The sequence below is a fragment of the Larus michahellis genome, chromosome 15 (assembly GCF_964199755.1).
Source record: "Larus michahellis chromosome 15, bLarMic1.1, whole genome shotgun sequence".
NCBI classification, from domain to species: Eukaryota; Metazoa; Chordata; class Aves; order Charadriiformes; family Laridae; genus Larus; species Larus michahellis.
Genome location: NC_133910.1, coordinates 2,247,340 through 2,271,956, shown reverse-complemented (window position 1 = coordinate 2,271,956; position 24,617 = coordinate 2,247,340). Strand labels below are relative to the sequence as shown.

General features: G+C 63.6%; 2 protein-coding genes across 2 annotated transcripts; both read right to left on the bottom strand.

The window, feature by feature from the left end:
* Positions 1–271: 271 nt before the first annotated feature.
* On the bottom strand, positions 272–2,060 carry LRRC26 (leucine rich repeat containing 26). Its single transcript, XM_074608903.1, has 2 exons — positions 1,490–2,060; positions 272–531 (listed from the first exon to the last, which is right to left on the bottom strand). Exons 1-2 carry the CDS (start codon positions 2,034–2,036, stop codon positions 272–274), a joined length of 807 nt encoding a protein of 268 aa, XP_074465004.1. The 5' UTR covers positions 2,037–2,060.
* A 4,763-nt stretch (positions 2,061–6,823) lies between these two features.
* RNF224 (ring finger protein 224) lies at positions 6,824–7,330 on the bottom strand. Its single transcript, XM_074608733.1, has one exon. It carries the CDS (start codon positions 7,328–7,330, stop codon positions 6,824–6,826), a length of 507 nt encoding a protein of 168 aa, XP_074464834.1.
* Positions 7,331–24,617: the final 17,287 nt, after the last annotated feature.

Genomic DNA, 24,617 nt, shown 5'->3' with positions numbered 1-24,617 from the left:
CAGGTCCGAGGGTGGCCTGGGGGAGCCTCCCAAAACACGGAGAGCATCTACAGTCAGACCACGCCCTGCAGCGGGGCCGGGCTGGAGGCTGCTCCCCCCAGCAGCGGGGCAGAGGGAGCTTGGCGTTGTCTCGGGGGACTCTGGGAGGAGGAAGAGAAGCAATTTCCAGGAAGAGAGCATCCTCTGACTGGTCCACAGGGCAATGTTTGCAACAGCGAGGTGCAGAGCCCTGGAGAAGGGCATGGACCACAGCCTGCCTGGTCGCCCTGCCTCAGTGGCCCCTGCAGATGTGGGGTCTCTTCCAGCAGTGGGGGTCCCTGCGCAGGTTGTGGTAAACAACTGTCATGAAGCCCATGAAGGTGCAGAAGAAGATGCTGGCCATGAAGGAGAACGGTCCAATGGTCAAGAAGACGATGTAGTGCCAGGCGGACAGTGAGGTCTCTTGGCATTGCCTGAAGGACTCATTCCCGAAGGCCATGATCGGATACTTGTTCAGCTGCTCCGGGACTCTGCACAGGAGCAAATTCTTCTCTGGAAGAGAAAAGCAGTGCTGATGGCCACACTGGGCAGCTGGGACAAGGCAGGTGTCAAGGACAGGGGATAGCAAGTCTGTATGGGACAGATGGCACTAGGGTAGGAGGACAGGGGCCAGGTTGACCATGATAGCCCAGGGCAGGGTATAAAGAAAGGGAGCGGTGAGGGTTCAGGGCTCACTGCATCCTGTGCCCTGGGGAGTGGGATGGGGAGGTGGGCGCAGTGCTGGAGAGGACACTGGAAAATGGGTTTGGGTCAGGATAGGATGGGGCAGGATGGTAGATGGGGCAAGCAAGGTGGTGAGCCTGGTTCCCAGGGGACAGATGTGGGGAGAAGTGAGCAGCCAGCCTGGAGATGCCACAGAAGGTCCCAGCCAGCACAAGTGACAGTCACACACCCAAGCTGGAAGCAAGCGCGAGTGGATGGCAGTGGACCTTGCTGGCAGAGCTGCCTCTCACCGAGGTTCATGGGGGAAGAAATGCAGGATCAGACCTGTGTTCATGAAGGCATTGGGGAAGAGGCTGAAGGCACCAAGTCCTGGCCAGGTCAGTGGTGATGCCCACCCTGCCACACAGGCTCTTCTTGCCCCATCAGGTGCCCATTGCCCAGCACGCCTTGACTTCACCGTGACAGAATTGGTGTCACTGCTGGGGATGGCACTGGGTGCCCATCGCTGGGACATTGCCCAGCCCTCCTCTCCAGGCAATCCCTGCTGGTGACCAAGGACCAAGGTGGGGCACCAGGCACCAGACCCAGGGATGATCCACCAAAGCAGACACAGGAGCTGCCATGAGGACGGGTCCTGGGGAATCTCACGATACCCCCATGGGCACCAACCACACGAACCCACAGCCAGCTGGCAGCCAGGGTGCTGGGACCTGCCTCAGCCCCGCCAGTGTGACAGCCGTCACAGGGCGGGTGAGGGGCTTGGGGACATGGTCCTCCGGGCACTCACCTTGCACTTTTTCCCTGTTGTGGCTGAGCCAGCGCCAGAGGGGCAGGATGTCGCAGCTGCACATCCAGGGGTTGTCCTGCAGGAGGAGGGCTTGGAGCTGGGGCAGGGACTGCAGCACCCCAGGCTCCAGCCCCTCCAACCTGTTGCTGCCCAGGTTGAGCGTGACCAGGCTGGAGAGGGGCAGGAAGGTTTCGGGGGTCAGCACGGTTAAGTAGTTGTTGCTGAGGTCCAGCTCCTGCAGCGCCCCGAGCCCCAGCAGCGCCTGGCGGTGGATGAACCCCAGGCGGTTGTGGGGCAGGCTGAGCAGCAGCAGTCCCGGCAGGGAAGGGAAGGAGCGCGGCCCCAGCACGGTGATGAAGTTGTAGCCAAGCCAGAGGGTGCTGGTGTTGGTCGCCAGGTTCTGCGGCACCTCACGGAGGGCATGTGCGCTGCAGTCCACCTCCCCCAAGGAGGAGCAGTGGCAGGCGGCGGGACAGGCTGGCGAGGGCGGCGGGCGCAGGAGAAGCAGGCAGACCAGCACGGCGCTGGGGCCCCTCCAGCAGCCCATAGCTGCCCACCAAGGCGGTGAGGGCTCCCCGACTTCTGGTTTCCCCCACGGGCAGGATCCCTAGTGCCTGTCTCCTTGCCCAGACACCCGTCCCTGCCCGGCACGCTCGGGTGATGCCGGCGGTGCCGAGCGGCGGTGCCAGGCGGTGCGTGGCTGCAAGGGGAGCGGGTGGATGCGCTCGGCTCCCCGCAGCCGTTTGCATTCCCCCTTGCACCGCTCGCCGCCACCCTCCGTCTGCAAACCGGGAGCGGGCTGCGCTCCCAGCCCCAGTTTTCCTCAGGGTGGAGCTGCACTTTTTTCAGCAAATATTCTTGCAATGTTTTCTGCCCTGGCAAGGTGCGGAGCCGTGCCCTCGTCCCTCCCTCTGCCAGGCACCGCTCCAGCCAGGTAGGCAGCCAGCTCTGCACGGCCTGGGATTAACTGCTTGTGTGCGCTGCAGGCTGGAGAGCTGGAAAAAGCAAAACCAGAGCCGTCTCTTGGCCTCCATCCTCCCCACAGGATGTTCCCCATGGGTGTGCTGCCTCACCAGCCACGTACAGAGGGGTGTACGGACCCAGGACCCCCCACAGCTGGCTGGAGTGGGACAAAGCTTAAATCATATCAGCAGCAGGTCTAACCCCATCTTCTGTGCTGGCCCACCATGCCCAGAGGTCCTCAACGTGGAGCCCTGCTGGAAGCCACGGGCCACCTGGCTGAGCCCAACCCTTGGGCAGGCTCTGTTTGCCCCTGGCAGGAGACCACAAGCCATGCCAAAGTGAGGAGGGTTGGGATGTGAGTCCCATGGGCCACTCTCCTCCTCCCCAGCAGGATCACACGCCTGTGTGCACGCAGCGGGGCACCCAGCAGCCCCCGTGGAGACGGCATGGGGAAGGGGAGCCTGCTGGGCTGCAGCCAACTGAAATGTGTTTACCCTCGCCCCAGAACAGCAGCACCGGTACGAGAGAGCTCAAAGTCTGCCTCCACCCTGTTCACACCCGCTCCGGTTTCAAACCCGCCTGAAGCCCCACCGCAGAAGGCCGGAGAGGAGACGTGTCACCTCGCATTGCCACCATCCCTGGCAGAGCTCAGCAGACACCGAGGGACCAGGGGACATGGCCAGCAGCACTTCATCCCACCCGCAGCCCGGAGTGGGGACACACAGCAGAGACACCGTCCTCCATTCACACCCTCACAGCTCCTGTCCCGTTTGGGACCCCAGCAGTCGTGGTCCCGTAGGAACCCCTGGCACCTCTGCCCCATGGCCAAGGGGCTGGGAGGGCAGCGCGTGGCTGCACCCCAGGCCAGGACCGGCACCTTCCCAAATCTGGGGCAGAGGCTGCAGGCAGGCGGTTTATTAATAGCATCCAGAGGAGCTTTTGTTTGTTTATCTGTCCTGCAGCAAACTCGGTTTACTGCATTAATCCCCATCTGGAAATAATTCAGAGGAATCCAGCAGCCCAGCCCAGCCCCGAAGCAGGGCACAAACCCGCAGCCACACGGAGCTGCAGCACCGGCTCATCACGGCAGCAGCTGAGGGCTACATGGGGACCTGGATTCTCAGGCAGCCCTGTCCCACATCGCTTTTCGTCCCCAGGGGCTGCATCGCCAGCTGCCTGTGGCTACCTGGGGTCAGGTGTGAAGTGCAATATTCATCAAAAAAACCCAAAAAACAATTAAAAGCAAAGCCATTTCCAGCTTTTGTGCTCAGAGAGCACAGGAGGCTGCAAACCTACCTCAGCTCCTCCGCCAGCCCCTCGCTGTCACCCTGCTCCACATCCCTACGGCACGTGGCAGGAGAGATGTCCCCAGTGTCCTGCCTGCCAGGGACACCGGCCTCGTGCAGGGCTGGTGTTGGTTTTGCCTGGCCCCGCTCCTGTTTTGCCTACCCCCCCCGCTGCAATTGCAGGCAGGTGACCCTTTGGGTTCCTCTACCCCAGCAGTGCCACCGATGTCCCTTCATGCACCCTGCCAGTGCTTGGCAGAGCATGTGTCCCCGTCTGGAACACATCTGCCTGGCAGAGCATGTGTCCCCTTCTCTGGAATGGGGGGACCCAGCACCCTGCAGGAAGAGCCCGGATCCCTCTCCCCAGCCAGGGCTGCACCCCTGGTGCCCCGCTCCCCAGCTGCGGTTTTGGGGTCCATGCCGAACAGCGCAGCCTGGCCCCAGGGACAGAGCAGGAGAGGCTGCTCCAAGCAGCACAGCGTGGGGGGGGCCCACGCTGACTGATGGAGGTGTCCCCCAAGGCATGGGGCTCAACACCAGCCCTGCTCCGGCCAAGGGGTGTAAGTCAGGGTGCCCGGCCAGCATACCAAGACTGTTCCTGCAATGGAGCGATGGAGGGGCTGATGAACTCCTTCAGAGACCGGCCACGGGCTGGGAGCAGCAGGGACGGGCCCAGAGGCACTCAGCAAGGGCCAGGCTTCACAGCGTGGCTCTGGTGCTGGGGGGATGCAGTGGAGCAGGGGTGGGAGCACAAGGAGCTGGGGCTAAGGACAGGAAGCCAGGGGTCTTTGTCACCCTCCACCATTGGAAAGCTGGAACCCAAGGTGCCGGGCTGAGCACAGAGCACCCCGAGCCAGGGCTGGGGTAGGGATGGGCCTTTCCCACTCTTCCCACCACCCACTGTGGAGGGTTTGGGGAGAAATGAAGATAGAGGGGAAAGTGCTTTAAGACTCCAGGTTAGCTTTTATCCCATCCTTGAAGGCTTTAATTTATTGCATGTTTCCATGTAATTAAAGATCTGAGGCAGGCAGATGCCCACCCCATGGACTCCCTGAACCACACCACGCTTCTGCTGTCCCACCTCTGCCCTGGGACATCCCTGGTACTCCTGGCTCCCGAGGTTGAACTCTGCTGGGCGCACCTCAGAGCTCTGACTTTTTTATAGCAGGTGACACCAAGTGGCAGAATTGTGCATGGGAGCTGTGTACGGTGTGGGTGTCATGCGTGGGGTGGGTGTTGGACCCTGGCTGCAGCCCTGGCACCCAGTGCAGGGGACAGCCAAGCAGCAGGACTGCCCAGGGCACATGAGATCACTGCTGGCCCCAGGCAGGCACAGGCTGGGGTTCTCTGCTGAGCCCCAGGGGCAGCCAAGGGTGTCCAGTGGTGGGATATTGAAAGAGCTCATAAACCACATTGTGGCCAGCAGGTCAAGGGAGGTGATTCTGCCCCTCTGCTCCGCTCCGGTGAGACCCCACCTGGAGTACTGCATCCAGCTCTGGAGCCCTCAGCACAAGAAGGACATGGACCTGTTGGAGCGGGGCCAGAGGAGGCCACAAAGATGCTGGGAGGGCTGGAGCCCCTCTGCTGTGAGGACAGGCTGAGAGAGCTGGGGGGGTCCAGCCTGGAGAAGAGAAGGCTCGGGGGAGACCTTAGAGCCCCTTCCAGTCCCTAAAGGGGGCTCCAGGAAAGCTGGGGAGGGACTCTGGATCAGGGAGTGTAATGATAGGACATGGGGTAACGGTTTCAAACTGAAAGAGGGGAGATTTAGATTGGATCTCAGGAAGAAATTCTTTGCTGTGAGGGCGGTGAGCCCCTGGCCCAGGTTGCCCAGAGAAGCTGTGGCTGCCCCATCCCTGGAGGGGTTCAAGGCCAGGTTGGACGGGGCTTGGAGCAACCTGGGCTGGTGGGAGGTGTCCCTGCCCAGGGCAGGGGGTGGCACTGGGTGGGCTTTAAGGTCCCTTCCAACCCAAACCATTCTGTGATTCTATGATTCTATGAAAAAGGATGCAGAAAATGATCTCTGAAGAAGGACTGCCCAGGCAGCGCCAAGCCCTGCCCAAGACCTGTATCAGTATCTCCCAATTTGACCCCTGTTGATCTCACACCCGGATGTTTGGGCTCTCGTCTTTGCACCCCCTGCTTGGGATCAGGCAGGGAAAGCCGTGTGGGCAGCGCGACCTGGAAAAACAGCAGAGGGGCTGTGCCAGGGTGTGCGGGGGTGTGCGGGGGTGTGCGCGCAGGGAGGCAGCAGAGCCTCAGGCAGCAAAACCCAAACCTGGCACCAGCCACAGAGCACAAGGCCAAGCAGGAGCTCCCGTGGGCTGAGCTCTCCTCCCGTACTGGAGCAAAGTAGGTGGTAGACAGATAAATCCAAAAAGCTGGAGCAATGTATTGTGGCCTCCTAACAACTCTGTCATCTTTGGTTTCAACTGTCCAGCTACCCCAGTGCCCAAATTTCTTATGAAACCGGCCAACAGGGCAAATGTTTTAAGGAAAGCAATCCGGCAGGGCAGGCCACCTCTCCCCGTCCTGCCTGCACTGCAGGCAGGGCTGTCCCTGAGCTAGCACGAGGCTCACCCACAAATGCGACCAAGACGTGCAGCCCAGCAGGGCCAGCAGAGCGTGGTTTAATAGGGGTGAAGCTTTCAGGGCGCCGGACACGCTCCCCCGCGCATCGCTGTGTGCCTGCACTCTGCCAGGCTCCCGTATCCCCTGCCTGGGGGATGCTTGGAGGGGACGTCCCTGCTGCAGAGCCACATGCATGGAGAAGCCAGGCATGAGCAAGCCCTGGGCCAGGGACCAGGGGACATCCCTGATGGCTGGACCAGGTTTCTGAGTTGTCAGAAGGGCAGGTGGGCAGGATGAGCGGGTAGGGGCCTCTTCATCCCCCCTGTTGTACCCCAGATCCCAGCAGGATGGACAGCAAGCCCTGAACAAGCTGAAGCTCTTCCCAGGCTGTCAGCACAGCCCCACTGCTACTGTCCACACACGGGTCTGAGGCATGGCATGGGGTCCCCAGAATTGGTCCCAGACTGCACCCCAGGAGCTCAGCTGCCCTGCACAGCTGGCAGCCCCCTCCCAGTGCTCAGCTCTCAAAGACCGCTGTCACCCCGCAGCACAGGCACGGCCGGCAGCAGCCGCCTCGGGGGAACGGCGCCGGAGGCACCGTGTCTTGGCACAGCCCCGCCGGCTGCTGGGTGACCGCCTTCTCTTTGCACGAGCCCTTGGTGGCCAAGTTGGGCTGGGACCTGCCGGCCACCCGGGGATGCTCCTTGTCAGCCTTGACGGCGAGGAAGGTGGCCAGGTCGAGGTCGAGCATGGCGACGCCGCCGCGCGGCGTGGGCGTATTTTGGCGGCACTGCGGGCAGGGGATCCAGCGCTGCTCATTGGCGACGGCGTCGAGGCGTTTCAGGCAGGCTTGGCAGAAGGTATGGCCGCAGTAGAGCCGGCGCGGCAGCCGGCCACACAGGTCGTAGGAGGAGTAGCAGATGATGCACTCAACGCGCTGGCTGCCCCGGCTTGGGGTGCGCGAGTGTGCCCCGACACACAGCCCTGCGTCCTCTGCCTGGGGGCTGCCACCAGCTTGGGACATGCTGGGGAGGGGAGGTCGAGAGGAGCCATCAGACCCACGGCCTGGGTGTGGGATGCCAGCTCTGAGTCCGTCTGATGCATGGGAGATATAGGGACCAGACCCATGTGGTGGGTTCCCAGAGGCATCAGGGTCCCTCCCCAACATCCCTGCCTGCCCCGTGGGCAGCCCTGCCTGGAAAAGCAGGACTCTGCCACTACAGATGGCTCTGCCTGCACCCAAGGGGGATGCATTTTCCCTGGTGTCACCCTGTATCTCTGCCAGGAGCTCCACCAAATGTCCCTTGTGTCCTGTGGAGGATCGGGGCCAGTTGGACCTCAGCAGCCTGCCCGGGCTCTGGGTTGGTGGGGAATAGGGGGGGTGGACAGGAGTTTGTCAGCTGGGTGGTCAGGGGACCAGCACCCAGAGGACCAGGCAGTGCCACAGCCCTGCTCCTCGCCAGCCCCGGGCTGTGCCAGGCCACTGTGGCACAGCTGTCAGCAGCAGGCGTCGAGCACGCAGGCCGGCAGGGAGGAGTCCAGCCTTATCTTAAGGGAGGTCTGGTACCCACCAGCATATTTGCAAACCTCTCCTGGAGGCCACCAAGACCCCACTCCCTCTCTACAGGTGACCACAAGCATTTTGATATGCAGGGGCATCCCTCTCCTCCCCTCCTCCCCTGTCCCCCATCCCTACCTGTCCTGAGATGCTCCACCAGGGTCTCAGGGGAGGTGGCAGGAGGGCTGTACTGTCCCGGGGGGCTGCGGCAATCCTGTGGGGAGCATTGGGGGCCTGAGCTGCCAGCAGCTCCCCAGCCAGGTCCCGGTGGCTGCTGGTGGCTGTGGCAGTGGGAAGAGACTCACCTTTCAGGGACAGGCACGCTATCGGATCTGCTGCTGGGAAGCCAAGCCTGGGAGATAGGGTTACAAGCACCCAGGTAACAAAGACCTCTGAAATCTAAGCCCCGGGAGCAGTCATTAACCGTCCATCTCTGCTTCATTAGCAGAAGAAACCGTCCCCATGAGGCCAAAGAGCTCTGGGCATCACTGTGGGTGGAGAGGGCTTGGACATTGGCTGAACCCGGGTGGCAGCAGCGGAGTCCTCCATATGCTTGGCCATCTCCTGCAGCCAGGCACATCTGGGCAGATGCTGACCAGCTGAGACACCCCATCGCACTCCAGCCCACGCATCCCCAGGAGGTCCAGGCGGTGGGGACGTCTGCGACTGGAACAGGAGGGCACAGCAAGGCTCCGGGCTGGTGGCTGTGGAGGGGCTGGGGCTGGCACAGGGACACTGAGGCTCCAGCCTGGTCCCAGCTGGCAGTGCCCACGCGTGGGGTGGTGCTCCTCGTCTGGTGCCAGGGAATGACTGTGGGCACAGATGCATCCGTGACCTGCCCCCGCTCTTCCAGCTGGGGCTGCAGGCTCTGGCGTTGGGGGCTGAGTTACCCTCAGCTCTGCCAGGGCCGATGCTCATCACCGGGCTGGGGAGAGCCCGGCACCCCTCGGTGACACCTGCAAGGTTCATGACAATGCATGACCCAGGGGAGGTGACAGCACCAGGGTGGTGGCAGGCTCAGTCCCCACAGCTGCCAGGCCCCTGCGCGGCCCTTGGTCCAGCAGCAGCACCGGCAGCCACTGCACGGAGAGGGCCCCGAGGAGGGGAAGATTTATAAAAGGGGGAGTGTGATAGGGTGACAGACCCTGGACCCAGGATCCTGGAGGAGAAAAGCTCATCCTGGAGCCAGGGCAGGGCTGCCAGGACACCCAGCAGCACTTCTGCGTGGGAGCAGGAGAGGGCAGCAGCCCCTGCTGCAGGCAGGAGCAGGCAGCCATGCAGGCAGCGAGATGGGTAGCGCTCTCCTGGGCCCTCGGGCCATGTTTCCAGCACTCCTCGGCGGCAAGAATTGGGGGTTTTGGAAATCAAGAGCCTCACAGGGTCACCGGGCTCTGCAGAAAAACTCGACCCCTTGACGCCGGTGGTCGAGAGCAAGGCAGCAGAGCCGGCAGCACAGCACCTGAGGGGGCACAGTGGCGGTATCCCGACACAGGACCCTCATACATCCTCTGTCATGGGTTTCCCAGGCAGCACACATGGGGTACATGTGTCCATGGGTCCCCAGGCGCAGAGATGGCACCTCGTGGCAGGGATTTGCCCTCCCTTTGCCGGGCTGGTGGCAGGCAAGGGATGGCAGGGCAGCCGGCTTGGGACGGGGCTGTGCCGGGGACCTCGGTTTTGGCCAAACCCACTGTCTGAGGTGGGGGCAAGGTCCATGTGTCCGGGGTGCATCAGGAACCAGCGGTGTGGGATTCCTGCTGTGCCCTGGCACCTCCGGGTACCACCCTGTGTGCCCGCGGCGGGGGCGGCAGCACCCTGGATGCCAGCAGCCAGGGCAGAGCTGGTGCCCGGATGGGCACAGCCCGCTCCCTCCAAGGCCGTGTGCCCAGGGATGTGCAGGCAGCTGGGTGCCTGGGGATAGAATCACCGAATCACCGAATCATAGAATGTGCAGGGTTGGAAGGGACCTCTAAAGGGCATCCAGTCCAACCCCCCTGCAGTCAGCAGGGACATCTTCAACTAGATCAGGTCGCTCAGAGCCTCATCCAGCCTGGCCTTGAATGTCTCCAGGGATGGGGCCTCCACCCCCTCTCTGGGCAACCTGGGCCAGTGTCTCACCACCCTCAGTGGAAAGAACTTCTTCCTCATGGCTAATCTAACCCTGCCCTGCTCCAGTTTAAACCATTGCCCCTCGTCCTGTCGCTACCTGCCCTTGCAAACAGCCCCTCCCCAGCTTTCCTGGAGCCCCTTTAGGGACTGGAAGGGGCTCTGAGGTCTCCCCGGAGCCTTCTCTTCTCCAGGCTGAACCCCCCCAGCTCTCTCAGCCTGTCCTCACAGCAGAGGGGCTCCAGCCCTCTGAGCATCTTCATGGCCTCCTCTGGCCCCGCTCCAACAGGTCCATGTCCTTCTTGTGCTGAGGGCTCCAGAGCTGGACACAGCACTCCAGGTGGGGTCTCCCCCGAGCGGAGCAGAGGGGCAGAATCCCCTCTCTGGATCTGCTGGCCACGCTGCTTTTGATGCAGCCCAGGAAGCGATTTGCCCTCTGGGCTGCGAGTGCACATTGTTGGCTCATGTCCAGCTTTTCACCCACCAGTGCCCCCAAGCCCTTTTCCGCAGGGCTGCTCTCTGTCCCGCCATCCCCCAGCCTGTATCGATAGCGGGGATTGTCCCGACCCAAGGGTAGGACCTTGCACTTGGGACGTCCAGGCATGTCCCAAAGCTGGCAAGAAGTCACTCTCCCATCCAAACCATGGTGGTGGCATGGCTCACCTGCCACAGGCCGAGGCATGGAGCAGGCAGGTGTCAGTCCCTTTGGGCCATAGGAAGCCCTGCCCCAAAAGACTATGGCTGAGAGGGATGCGCTTGGCTCCTTGCACAGCGGGGTGTACCCCTGGCACTGCCCAGAGGCAATGACCTCCCCTTGGCTCCCTCTCCTTGCAGAAATATGCGCGCACAGACACATGCACACTGCCTGCCCTCCTACCCCACTCCAGACCCTGCCCACCCTCGTGTTCCCCTCCCAGATGCCAGCAGAGCTGCGTCCCACCGAGGGGTTGTGCCCAGCTCCCCTCGGCCACTTCTCCCCGTTGCATGCGAGCCCTTGGTGCGGGGCTGTGCACCCTGGCTCACCCACCTGCACCCCGCAAGCAAGGCTTGGGGCGGGGGGAGCCCTTGGTGACACGGGCTGTGCATCTGCCAAGCCACGCAGGGTGGCACTGAGGGCACACTGCCTGAAACCAGCCTTCAGCCCTGGCTGGGCTCCCTGAGCCCTGCCGAAACACCCGAATCCAGGCATAGGGGAGGCATATCTGCAATCAGCAGGGACATGCATGGGTGGGAAATGTCTTTTCCTGTTCCCAGGACTCATCCCCGAGAGCTGAAGGGACCTTTGGCACAGCGGGGCAGGGAGCGGCAACCTCGGGGGGGTGCAAAGGTCTGAGCCAGATGAGCCAGAGCCATCACCACCCATCGCGCAGGCAGGGGGTGGCCACCCCCCAGCACAACCCTCTGCACACTTGAGCACCCTTCGAAGATGAAACGCACCCAGAGAGCACCGTGGGACCCTGCACGCAGCTGCCTGTGTCACCCAGAGCCCAGTCGAGGTCTGGGGCAGCATCGCGTGCCCGCCCCTGCCCACCCCCCAGCTTTCCTGCTGCCTCCAGCTTAATCATTGCCCGGGTGTCTGGCAGGGAGTGCTCTGCCTGGCCTCTCCCAGCTTGTTTGCCTTCGCCCCAAGGTTAGGCAGAGCGAAGGGCAGCGGTGACACACGGCACTGCCGGCAGATGCTGCACCGTGCCAGTGCCCCACTCGTGCCAGGCCAGGCCATCCCTCGTCCCTCGCCCCCCCTCCCCCAGCTGATGCCAGTCCTGCCAGCCCTGCCAAAGGCACCACACACCCCTCGGGGACAATTCCCCCTCCCCAAACCACATTTGTCCCCGCTGAGCATGTCGGAGCCCCAGGACATGGAGCAGCCTCTCCGGGATGTGGGTTTCAGCCAAGCCAACATGGTGACGCCAGCTCCCTGCCCAGCGCCGCGGCGGGTGGGCTCTGCGGCAGGGCAGGGCTGGCGTCGGGGCCACGAAAGCAAACAAGAGATGAATCCGCTCATCCCCATGGCAGCACTGCCCACGGTCCAGGCAGGGCGAACAAGAGCACTCCTTGTGCAGGGCGTGCGACGCAGGGCTGTGTCCCTGCCAACCTCCTCCCACAAGCTGCACACACCCACCCCCCCCCCCACCCACCGGCATGGGACCGGGGCCAGGCAGAGGGGTCAGGGTGCGGGGGGCAAACTGGCAGGACTCTGCCCTGAACCTCTGCCAGGCTACTGCCACCCCAGCCCAGAAGCTCCCAGGGGTAGTGGGCTTTCAAGGGTGGTGGGCTTCCAGGCAGTGGTGGGCTCCCGGTGGTGATAGGATCCCAGCGATGGTGGGTTCCCAGGGGTGGTGAGCTCCCAGTTCTGGTGGGATCTCAGTGGTGGTGGGATCCTGGTGGTGGTGGGCTTCCAGTAGCTGGTGGGGTCCCATTGCTGGTGGGATCCTGGTGGCGGTGGGCACCAAACAGTGGTGAGCTCCAAGCAGTGGTGGGCTCACAGTGCTGGTGGGCTCCAAGTAGTGGCTGGTGGGCTCCCAGGGGGTTGCAGCCAGCCGGGGCAGTGCCACAAAGCCCACCCAGCTGGTCCAGCCAAGAACCTACCCCTTCCCAGAACCCCCACCCCAGGCCTGGGCTCTCTCTTTTCAAAAGACAGGACGAGGATCCAGCTTGGCAGGGTCGGGCTGAGCAGCAGCCAGCGTCACCAGGCAGACAGGAGCAGGCTGTACTGGAAACGCCTGGGCGAGGGGAGCGCTGGGCCCGGGCTGGCAGCAGGGCGGCAGGCAGCAGCCAGCTGAAGAGCTCGGCGTGTCACCGCTGCTGCCACAAGTCAGCAGTGCAGCAGTTAAACCTGGTGTTGAGGGGCGAGGAGAGGGCTGTGAGCCCCCGGCACTGCCCTGACACAACCCGCCAGGATAAGCAAGAAGTAATACGGGAATCCCGGAAAAGCCAGGGCGGAGGGAAGAGGTGAACCTTGGCAGGAGAGGAGATGGCTGTAATTTTATTTGCAGCACCCTGAAGTCATCCGCTAACACACGCGCTCTTTCCAAGCCCCTGCCCCTGCAGACCAGGCAGTTCCTGCAGCAGCCGCGGCGCTTACGCAGCCGCCGCCTGGCAGCACGGCTGCCCGTGGGACGCCAGCACAACGGCGGGCTTGTTCCAGGTCGGCGGCGCCAGCCCCAGCCAAAAACCCAGCCCAGAGCCACCCCAGCGGGCTCCTTGCTCGCCTTCCTCCATGCCCAGGGGGTCGCAGAAGGCAAACGATGGGGATTTGCATCCCAAACGGGGTGCCCCAGTTCTACCCCGCTGCTGGCGCTGGGACAGCCCTTGGCACTGGACCCGGCCATAATGCGGCGTGAAGCCCTGAGCCGGGACGCAGGTGGGGCGAGGGGTTGTGCCCAGCACCCCATGAGCAGGAGGAACCAAATGGGGCCAGGGTTTTCCTGGCACAGGGACGTTAACACCCGCACCCATGCTGTGCCATCAGGTGCTGCTAGGGAGCACTCCCTGGCACTCTGCCATGCTTTGTCTCTCTGTCCTTCCTGTCTCCTTCCCTCCGTCCCACAGGCAGCGTGGAGAGGAGGAGCTCGGGCAGGGTGCTGCAGGATCCCCATGATGCCGCTTGGGGGTTACCACTAGGTTCTGGGGAGGGGGGTCCCCACCCTGGCTGGGGGCATGTCCCTGGCTCCTCTCCGCCGCTCCAAGACAGCGATGGCGATGTCCTCCTCTGCCACACACACAGGGCTGCCTCATCCGAACCTACCCTCCAGCACACGGTCAATCCCTGCTCCTTCCCCAAGAGCTGGAGGCTTCCCAGCAAGGGTGGACTGCCAAGGTCAGCGCGTGGGATCACAGGCTCAACACGCTGTCGCATTCCCAGCATAGGCACTTCTTGGTGGCATCTGCATTGGCACATATCATCCCCAAGGCTCCCGGGCTTCAGTGGGGCAGAGGGGACCTGTCCTTCTCCCCCACACGCCACACTGGGCTCTCAGGACCTGGCAGGTGCCCATCACTGGCGTATCTGGCTGCAGAGTTCACAGGTGAAAACCAATGGCAGAGTCCATCTGGTGCCACCTCCCAGCTTCCAGCTCTGCCGGGCACTGAAGCAGCTCCCCGAGGTGCCCAGGCAGGGCAGCCCCATCCCTGCGGGACCACCTGGCCCCATCCCATGGTCAGCACATTCCGTGGGTGCAGCGAGGGCACACTTAGGAGATAACACAGCAGCACTTTCTGCAGCAGGGGCAGCGCTTGCAGCAGCTGCATTCCCCGCCGGCCTCCCTCTCCTGGCCCTTGGGTGACTTGTCCAGGGTGACGGTGTAGAAGGAGTTGGGTGATTCCCCGTTGGGCATCCTCATGCTGGCATAGGGGTTGTAGGGACGGGACCGGGACTTCTCTGTGGAAATGGTTGGGCTGTTCCAGCAGCCAGTGGGGTCCACCTGTTCCTCCACGCTGTAGGTGGGCACGACTGCAGGGTTGGCGATGACAGTGGGTTCATCCTTCAGGTATTGAGTGATGAAGCTTTGCTGGAACTGGTCCCGTGGGATGTTGACGCTGGCGTAGGGGTTCTCCAGGCTGACGCCACGATCCATCTCCCTGCTTGTCATCAGCACATGTGAGCAGTTGGCATTTCCCACCTCCTGCAAGACAGAGACCCCATCAACCCGGGGTGCAGGGGTGTCGGTGCTGGGGTTTTTCTCATGGCACGAGGAAGGGACCCTCCAGCAGACCCCACAGGTTTGGGAGCAGGGCATAGAGCTGTGCTCCCTGCTCCCTGCCAGCTCCAGGGGAGCCTGGTATGTGACAAACTTCGGCCGTGTGGCCCTAATGACAGAGATGAGAGGGGAGGGTGACATCTAGGCAGGGGAGCATGGAGGTGGGCAGGGTGCTGGGGGGCGGGAGGGGGTGCTGGGTGGGTGGGAGAGAGGGTGCAGGTAGGGCCATGGAGTGGGGTAGGAGCTTCTGGGGACAGACAGGTCTTGGAGGCCCTGGGCAGAGGAGGGGGAGAAGAGGGGCGCGGGGGGACGGAGAGGCAGAGGCGGGGGACAGGACAGGGGCAGCAGGGAGAGGGGCGGGGGGGGGGGGGGGGGGGAGAGAAGGGGAACGGCTGCAGGGGGGCAGGCAGGGGGCAGGGGGACAGGGGCAGGGGGGCAGGGGGCAGGCGGGGGGGGCCGGCAGGAGCAGGGCCGCAGGCGGCGGGGGGCAGCGGGGGGCTCCCGGCACTCACCGACGCGCGGCTCGGGCGGCTGCGGGGCCGCTCTGCCTCCGGCTGCGCTTCCTCCTTCACGGACCGCCCCGCCCGGCGCCGCCCCGGCCCGACCCACCGACCCGACCGACCGGCACCGACCGACCGACCCGACCCACCGACCCGCCCGGCACCGACCGCCCCGGCCCGACCCACCGGCCCTGACCCCCCCCGGCCGGCACCGACCGACCCGACCCGACTCGACTCGACTCGACCCGACTCGACCCGACCCGCCGGCACCGACCGACCGACCCGACCCACCGACCGCCCCGGCCCGACCCACCGGCCCTGACCCACCCGGCCGGCACCGACCGACCCGACCCGACTCGACTCGACCCGACCCGCCGGCACCGACCCACCGACCCGGCCCGACCCACCGGCCCTGACCCCCCCCGGCCGGCACCGACCGACCCGACTCGACTCGACCCGACCCGCCGGCACCGACCCGACTCGGCTCGACCCGACCCACCGGAACCGACCGACCGACCCGACCCGACCCACTGGCCCGACCGACCGGCACCGACTGACCGACCCGCCCGGCCCCGCCCGACCCGGCCCGACCGACCGGGACGGACGGACCGGCCCGACCCACCGACCCGACCGGCACCGGCCGCCCTGTCCCTGCCCGGCCCGGCCCACGCCTGCACTGGACACTGGCAGCAGGCAGGGGGCACAAGGAACTGGGCTCTGGGCAAGGGACACTGGGCACCGCACAGGGACACTGGGCAGGGGGCACTGGCACCAGTGGTGGACAGGGGCACTGGGCACCGGACAGGGGGCACTGGGCAGTGGGAACTGGGCACTGGGCAGAGGCACCAGGCAAGACCACCAGTACGGAGCATCGTGCACCAGCACTAGCCACTGGTACGAGCCACTGAGCACTGGCTCTGGCACCAGGCAGTGGATACCAGCACCAGCACGGGCACTGGTATCGCGCACTGTCACCAGCACCGCAGAGTGCGTACCAGACACCACACAGCAGGCAGTGGTGCGTGCGCTGTCAGCACCGCCAGGACCGGGCACGGACACCAGTACAGGCACCAGTACCATCCGCTGGCACCAGCGCTGCACGCCATGCACCGGGCACTGAGCTCCAGTACTGTGCACTGGCACCACACACCGGTACTGGGCAGCGGTGGGGGCAGTGGGGTGGGGGCACCACACACCGTGGGCCTTTAGGAAGCAGCAAACGCCAAGCACCAGGCATCGGGCAGAGGGCACTGAGTACCATGCAGAGGTCCTGAGCACTGGGCAGGGGACACCACTGCACACCCTGGCAGCCCCTAGACCCACCTGCCAGGCACTGCTTGCCCCCATGGACGCCCAGGTCCCTGCAGCCCAGGGGTCCCTCACACCCTGCCTGGCGGTGCCCCATCTCTCCAGCCCTGACACCCCAGTGCCAGTCCTCATCCCTCCGGCTTATCCCTGGGCTCCCGGGCAGCCAGAGGGGCATGAACCAAGCGTGCTGGACCCAAGCGACCTGGTGTGTGCCTGGGCATCGGGAGGATCTGTGGTGTGAACCTGTGCCCACCAACAGGGCCTTTTCCAGGGCAAGTTTTGGGGGGGGGGGGTCACCCCGTGTCTGACCCCAGGGCATCGCTGGAGGGAGAAGCGCGTGAGGCTGAGGGGAGTGAGGGACGTGGCTGGCACACGAGCAAGGGGAGGGATGCTGGCACGTGTCCCAGGCCCCAGGACCAGAAGTGCTGCAAGAGAAAAGATGCTGATTTTTCATCACCTTCCACCTGCGACCAGGCAGGAAAGACCCTGTGCGGGCCCCAGCCCTCAACCCTGCTCTAGGATGAGGCATTTTGGAATATCCCAACTGAAAACCCAGCTCAGAAGACAAGCCTGTTGCCTTGGGGCCCTGGTCCTGCCGCACCCCCGCCATCACAAAGCCAATGTCCCTGTCCCCACCATCACCAGCTGCCAGGTCTCCCCTGGCTCTCTGGTATCGCCTTGTCCCACCCACTGGTACCCGCTGGGCCCGTGGAGGGGCTCTGGGCAGCGTCAGCCCTGCCGGGACAGCAGGAGGGGCCGCAGGCAGGGCAGCGCTGCCGACAAACTCCCCGGCATCGTGGCTTCCCACCTGTAAACACCACTGTTGATAGAGACGGGTCCAGCACCAGCACGGGGACACGATTTCCTCAACCACCAGACGCCAGAGCTGTTCCCTGCCCTGCCCGCAGCCCCCTGTGCCACGGCCACAGCTCCTCTGCAAGTGGCTGTTCCTCTGGGGTCCCCTCCTGCCACCCCCGTGGGGTCGGGGCTTTCTGCTCGGACATGGCCCCAGCACGCCTGCCCCATGGCTCCGGCTGTGGCTGGCAGGAGCTGGTCACCCTGGGACGGCTGTAGCTCAGAGCAAGAGCCCAGCCTTTGGGGGGACGAGGGGACCTAGGGGGGACCAGCCTGCCAGCCAGGGCGGCTGGGCGGAAGGCAGCACAGGAGCATCCCAGCCCCACATCCAGACCTGGCATCCTCCTTCGGTGCAGTGGGAGGTACCGGCCCGTGTCCCCGAGGTGCTGCCGCATCCCCGGGGAAGCTGCAGGAAAACTGGGAGGTGGAGGGGTGACGGGAGACGCTGCCAGCCTGGCCTGGGGAAACAAGGCTTGGTGGGGACATGACACCGCCACAGCTTCACTGCTCTGTCCCACCCCGGGCAGGGCAGCCACATGTCCCCTGAGTGTCGCCTGTGGGTCCTGAACAGGCATTTTGCTGAAGGCTGCAGGACTTCGGGCTTCTCAGGAGGATCCGTACTGCTGGGTGGCCACAGCCCTGCCAGGGGCTCCAGCGCACCGTGTCCCTGATTCCGGGTGCTTGGGGACAGGGTTAGGTTTGCTGGGAGCCTGTGCCCTGCCAGGTGTCCTGTCCCCAGGGTGTGGGACACAGCTCCTGCCCTGCAGCCGGACAGTCTCTCCCGTGCTGGTGGCTGAGCACGCTGTGGGGTGGGACAGGGTCACCACGGGTCCCCTACTCCGGCTGTGTCCCTGCTGCGTGACACTGCTGGGATACCTTCGGCCAGTTGTCACCCTTCCCATCACCAAGCCCCAAAACTGGCTTATGCAGAGCCCCAGCACCTTCCCACAAGCAGTTCCGTGCAGAAATCCATCCATCCCTCCCGGGAGCCCTGGGGTGCCGGGGATGGGGCCGTGCACATGGGGGTCGGTAGCCTGGGGACAGGCACAGGGCAGAGGGTGGCCCCGGTTGCAGCTGGATCCTCCTGCGCTTGAAATACGTTTCCCGCAGCACTTTGCAAAGGGAAAAGCTGTTTCTTCCTTCTGGCCATTCCAACAGAAAACCACGTTTCTCACCCGCGGTGAGGAGCTGGGGCTGCACAGGCCGGTCGGATCCTGCTCGTAGCGGTGCCCTGGCGCCAGGGGAGTGGGGACACAGGGCCGGGGCCGGGGCGCTTTGGCACCTGTGAAACAAGCAGGAGAGCTCCGGCAGGTGACACGACCCTGCCTGGCCCTGACAGGGGACAGGTGCTGGCGGGTGCTGAGCTGGCCGGGCACCCAGTGGGCAGAGTGGCTGCTGCCAGCACCCTGCCTGCGAGCCCCAGTCTCCCCTCTGCGGCTGGTCCCTCTGTCCTGGATCTTGCTGGGCTTGGAGCTCCAAAAGTGTGGTTGCCCTGTAAAGAGACTCAGCGACCTCCACGGGGGAGGGAGAGGAGGGAAGAGGGAGCCCTGGGATTTTTTTTTTGGAGAAACTGGGAGGTCAAACCCTCCTCTGACCAGCTCTAGCACCGGGAGCGGGGCCCTGTGCAGCTCTGTGCCTCGGTTTCCCCACTGAGGACTGAGAGTAAGGGTGCAACAGAGCGTAACCAGCATCACAGCACCCAGCTCTTGAGTTTTGAAAGCTGCAAAACACCTGCATGGACACCCCCAGGGCCTCTCTTCTCCTACGGGTCCCCCGGAGGAGAGCCACCGGCAGCCCCTGTCCCTTCACCAGGCCCCACCGCTGCCAGTTTTTCCCATCTTGAGCTGTCTCCTCAGAGAAAAAATCCTGTATTTTGCTATGCAGGCATACTAAAAGAGGCGGCATCCCCCCGGCTGTCCTGCCGTAACCCCAGCCCTGCCTGCCCGCGCACGGCGTGTCCCTGCTCGCGCGGGGGATGTCGCTGTGGCACTCTCCAGCAGTGAGTTTCTCTTCCTCCCAGCGCCTCAGGACTTGCTCGTTTTGGCTTTTTGCCCCAGATTTCCATGCGCAGCCCTGTTCCTGAGAGCCTCTGCTGCCAGGGAACTGCAAGGCTGCCCATCAGGCACCGCTCAGCTCCGGAGGACCCCGACACCCTGCAGCCCCAAGGGACCCCGAGACCCTGCCACCAAGCCTGGATGTGTCCTCGGTGCCTTCCCTCTCGCAAAGGGGCTCCAAAGCGAAGCTCGTCTCGTAGCACCTCTGAGCTTTTTGGGGCAGGGACATCCCACACACGGCTGCCTGGGGCTGCGGACCCTGCACAACCTCTCCGAGCAGGGTGGCAGCTCTAATCTGAAGTGCCTCCATCCCGGCTGATGTCCCTCCCCGGCATCTCGTCGCAATGGCTCCCATCTCACAGGCGCCTTCTGGATAATCTCATTCCTTGCACGCTCCGGCGCCAGCTCTGCATCTTCTGGGCTGGTTCCAGTCTCCTCTCGGGAAAGCCCTTCCAGCCTCCGCTGCCGCTCTCCTGGTCTGGAGCTGGCAGCGTTCTCCTTTCCAGCCTCAATTTCCTGATGGCCGATTTGTTCTTGGGCCAACAGTGTCTTTAATAGCTCCTTTCCTCCTGGCCGTGGGCGCAGCGGTGACGTACCTGGAACCAGTCCCGCAGCAGCACAGTTACAGCACTGCTGGTGGGGATTGGGTTAACCCAGGTCCTCTGGCAAGGAAAAGGAATAGGACCCCATAAGGTCCCTACCGGGACGAGGCGGCCGCCACGGTACGTGTCACGTGGGCTGCTGCCGAAAGGCATGGTGTTCCCAAAGCCTGATGATTTCAGGGTCACAGCAGCATCCCCCCGTCCTCCTCAAAGCTCACTACCCCCGCATCAGCCCCAAGGAGCTCCGACTTCTCCCACTTTGCAGATAAACTCCTGAGCACCGAGGCTGAGGAGGACAATGCCATCAGGGTTGAGGTCCTGGGCCCTCCTGGGGCTTGTTCATCTCCTCCGGCTACTTTCACCCAGCTGCGGGGGATTCCCGTGGGAGCAGGGGCTCTGGCAGGTCCAGGTCGTCCATGGAAGAAGTTGCAGCTGAGTTCTCTTTCTTCTGACAGATGCTGAGAACATGGAGGAGGAGGAGGTGGAGGCTCCGGCACATCAGGGTACCATGGGGACACCCCTTCCTAGGCTGCTGGGGACCTCAGGGACAGCAGAGAGCCCTTGTCCCAAAAGGCCCCTGCGGCAGAGACATTATAAAAGCCTCAAGTGCAGAAAGGGCTTTGCACAGAGCTCCCGCCTGCAAACCCGCGTGGGACAGGGGCCCTATGAGTCTCTCACCCACGAGGATGGCTTTGGTGACACCTCCATCCTCATCAAGCACCAGTGCCCTCTCACAAGAGCCCATCCCAGTGCTCCCAGTGCTCCCGGTGCTCCCCTCGGCCTCAGCACCGACCTGCCGCAGCACTGGTGGGCGCGTATGGGTGCTTGCTGTCGGGCAGGGGACGCATCCCGCCCCAGCCTCTGCGGTGCGTGGGGCGGCTGGTGTCACTGGGGTCCATCCTCCAGAACCAGGGCACCTTGGCAATGTGGTTTTGTCTCTAACGGGAGCCGGGAAGGGGGACACCCGTGAGAGAGGGAGGGTGTCGTCACACGCGGCCAGCAAATGCACTTGGGGAGGTTAAGAGGCTGGGACTGGTTGCTCTGGCTACTGTGGTGATGCCCTGGGAGCTGTGCCCGTCACCGTCCCTCACCGGCCGCAGAGCACCGCAGCATCAGGCAGAGCTGCATCCGCCCGGCTCTGGGCCCCCGGGGAACTGAGGATCATCCTGCTGTCCCCCGGGATGGACGGGACAGACAGCCCCAGCACCCGGCTGCACCCCGCGGGCGGGAGGGTGGCTCCGGGCTCGCCTCTCCTCTCTGGTGGGGGACGACGAGCACCAGCTCCCCCTCCCCAGGAGTCCTGCAGTGCCGGCGGGTGGAGGTCAGTAAGTCCTTTAAATTCAGCGTTATTCCCCAGGAGGGACATTCGGGGGGCAAAAGCCCGAATCTGCCCTTTTCAGCATTGAAAAGCGTTGTTTCTTGCTCCTTGTCCCCCAAATCGGTCCATCCCGTGGGATCCACGCGGGGAAGTTTGGGCGCAGCAGAGTCGCTCGGCGATTGTCCGTGTGGGGCAGGTCTGCGGCGGCTCAGCCCCAGCTCAAGAAGCGACCCCTAAGCTGAAGGTTAAACATTTAATTTCTTGGCAAGATATGACTCCAAATTGAGCTCCAAGAGCCATGTCCAGCAGCCTCAGGCGGCTCCTTGGAGGGTTTATAGATGATGGAGGAGCCTCAGACGGAAAAGCTGCTGCGCCCGAGCCCAAGCTGCTGTTTCGGAGTCGTCCGTGTGGGACTCGGTGAGCTGGGAGCTGGCAGGCACTTTGGAGCTGTGCAGCCCTTACGGGTGAATGGACGAGCCGAGCTAATGCATAGCTATTTGTTGCTTAAAACCAGCCTAATTTCCTGCAATTGTTTGCGAGGGGAAAAAAAAAAATCAACTGAAAAAAAACCAACCAAAAACTCAGTGCACAGCAGTGGCCTGTGCTAGAAGGGGTGATGGAGAGGGAGGTCCTCACGAGGTGCCACGGTGCTTCCAGAGAAAGGTGCTCTGGCTCCGTGCAGCCCAGGAGACAACCTCTGTGATTTGAGGAGGAGCCTGAGAAAACCAGGAGAAACAGGAGAAAAAGCCAGCTTTTGTTTTCCTTTATTTTTTTTTTTTTAACCGACCCACGGGCTGGCTTGCAGCCCGTACCGCCATCCAGCAGCCCACAAGTGAGGGGGCAGAGCCGCGGAGGGGGGCACGGGCTGCATCCCCAGCAGGGGCAGCTGGGGGCTGGAGCCCAGCAGGTGCTGCAGGGGTGGGGGCAGCCCCAGCCGTGGGACACGCGGGCGGGAGGAAAGGGCTGGGCTCAGCAATTCCTGCAATAGCCAGCCAAAAAAGACCTTGGTCTTCGCAGCGGCACCATGGCAGAGCACCCGCAGCCCCCGATCCTGTGTGGCCAGACACGAACTGTGAGGATTTTTTGCAGGACACCAGTCGCTGCAGCGATCTCATGGGATGCCTCAACTCACCAGAATTTCACACGCAGCAAAAGGGGCATTTATTTGGGGTTTTTTTAAAAAAAAAAACAAAAACCACAAAGCCCATCCTGCTGCTGGGCGTCCTTCCCTTGGGACAGGCACGAGGGTGTCCTCAGGGTTGGTGGAGCTTCCCCAGCTCCTCCCCAGGGGCTCTCCCAGTCACCAGGACACAAAAACTCCCCCACACATCATGTTTGCTCTTTCCCTTCCGTTCCTGGGGAGACGCAGTGCCGTGGCGCAGGCACATGAGGGTGACGATGCTCATTCCAGCCCATCAGTAGCAGAGGACGAAGCAGCGCGGCGTTTCGTAGACGAAAGGTTCTGCAGTCGGCTGGGGGAGCAGCTCCGTGAGAGCCCCCAACGCAGACAGCGACTTCTGACCAAACTTTGGTGGGACCAAAGACTTTGTGGAAGCTATGGAGAGCTCGCAGGAGGCCAGCGTGTGAAATGGGGGGGGGGGGGATGAGTTGGTGCAGTGCAGCAATGCAAAGCCAAACCCCAAATTCAGGCTGTGCAAAACAAACCCAGGCGGGTGGGATGATTCCTTGCTGGACATCGCAAGGCTCCCTCCACGGGCCCCTCCACTGCGCGAGGTGTTCTCCAAGGAGTTTGCCTAAATTCTCTTCTGCCTCCTCATTAAAAAGCAGAGCGAGGCTGGGGGGGTGGCAGGAAGGACGGCGGGGTGGCCCCCAGGGATGGAGATATTCACGGGGTGAGCATCTGTCAGGGTCGGTGCTGCCAAGCAGAGGGGCTCGGCTGGGTGCTGGGTGGGCAGGAGGAGTCGCTGGTGGTGCATCTCCGAGGGGTGACGTAGGGAGCACAGACCGGTGCATGGGGACAAAGCCGCCAGGAACGGGGAGGGGTGGCGAAAGGACAGCCTTTTTTCCAGTGGGAAACCCCAGCACGGTGCAAAATCCTGTGCTCAGCATCCCATCCCACGGGTCCTGGGGCCAGACCCACCTTTTATGCAGCCCATGGGCACAGCCCGGTGTGGGCAGTCGACCTGGCAGCCCCACGGCCGTGCCCCACAGCACAGGGCCCTGGCACCCACACGTGGCCAGTGTCAGTGTGCGGACTCGCAGCCCTGCACTGCGTGTCTTTAGGTAGTGTGCCTGTGGCGTGTGATGAGTTCTGTCAGTTCTTAGTGGCCTCTTGAGGAATGCAATGTGTCCCAAAGGACGGCAGCCGCTTTTAAAGCCAAAACGGAGCCGGGAAATGACCTGCAAAATCTGCTTGAAGGGAGGGATTGCCTGCAGTGCCAGGTTGTATCCTGTCATTTTGGGTCAGCACAAGGGCCGCACGCACCAAGGGGGCCCAGGCCATGCACCCATCCTGTGGCAGGCCCAATCCTGCCCTCGACACCAGCTCCTGGGATTCAGCTCAGTACAGAGGGGCAGCGCAGGCTGCTCTGCAAAACCCCCCGGAGGTTCTGGTGCTCGCCCTGCAGCAAGAGCACATCCCCAGAAAGGGCTGGCAGTTCCCCAGATCCGACAGAATCCATCGCCAGCTCCGTCCTGCACATGCTGCACTCTCCCAATGTGACATCTCAGCCAGCCACCCCGCAGGGCCAGGAGTCGGGGACAGGGATGCCGGGAGCACCGTGGGGCCGTGCAAAAAGCGGCAGGTGCCGTGCAGGGCTGGGGCACACGTGCACGTGTGGCACATGTGGGTGCTGGACACCCCTCTGCCTGCCCGGGCGATTGCGTGCCCGCAGCGGGGCTGAGGACGCTGCAGAGGCACGTGGGCAGCACCTGGTGCATTTGGGCTCCTCCGAGCCCACGCTGCACGTCACCCACGCACACCGGGGACGCTCGAGCTGCTGCTGCAGAGACCGAAGCCGTTCTAGTCTAAGCCCCGCTCTGCCCTGGCAGGGGGACACTGCACTCCTCGGCAATAATGAGTTGGACAAATAATCCAGCGCTGGGGCTGGCATGGCCGGAGCCAGCATCGCACGAGGCAGCCGGTGCCTGGCCTGCTGCCTGCCTCTCCTCAGGCTCACACCGGCCGCAGGAACCGGGAGAGGAGCCGGCTTCCTTATCGCCCTCCCGCACTCACCCTCTGTCCCTCTCCCCTGCGGCTCCCCAGCCTGGCCGGCCCCCGGGTCACGCCGGGACTTGGCAGCGGCGTGGGGGAAGCGTGCATTGTGGCTGCCCACTGCGGCCCGGCTGGAGG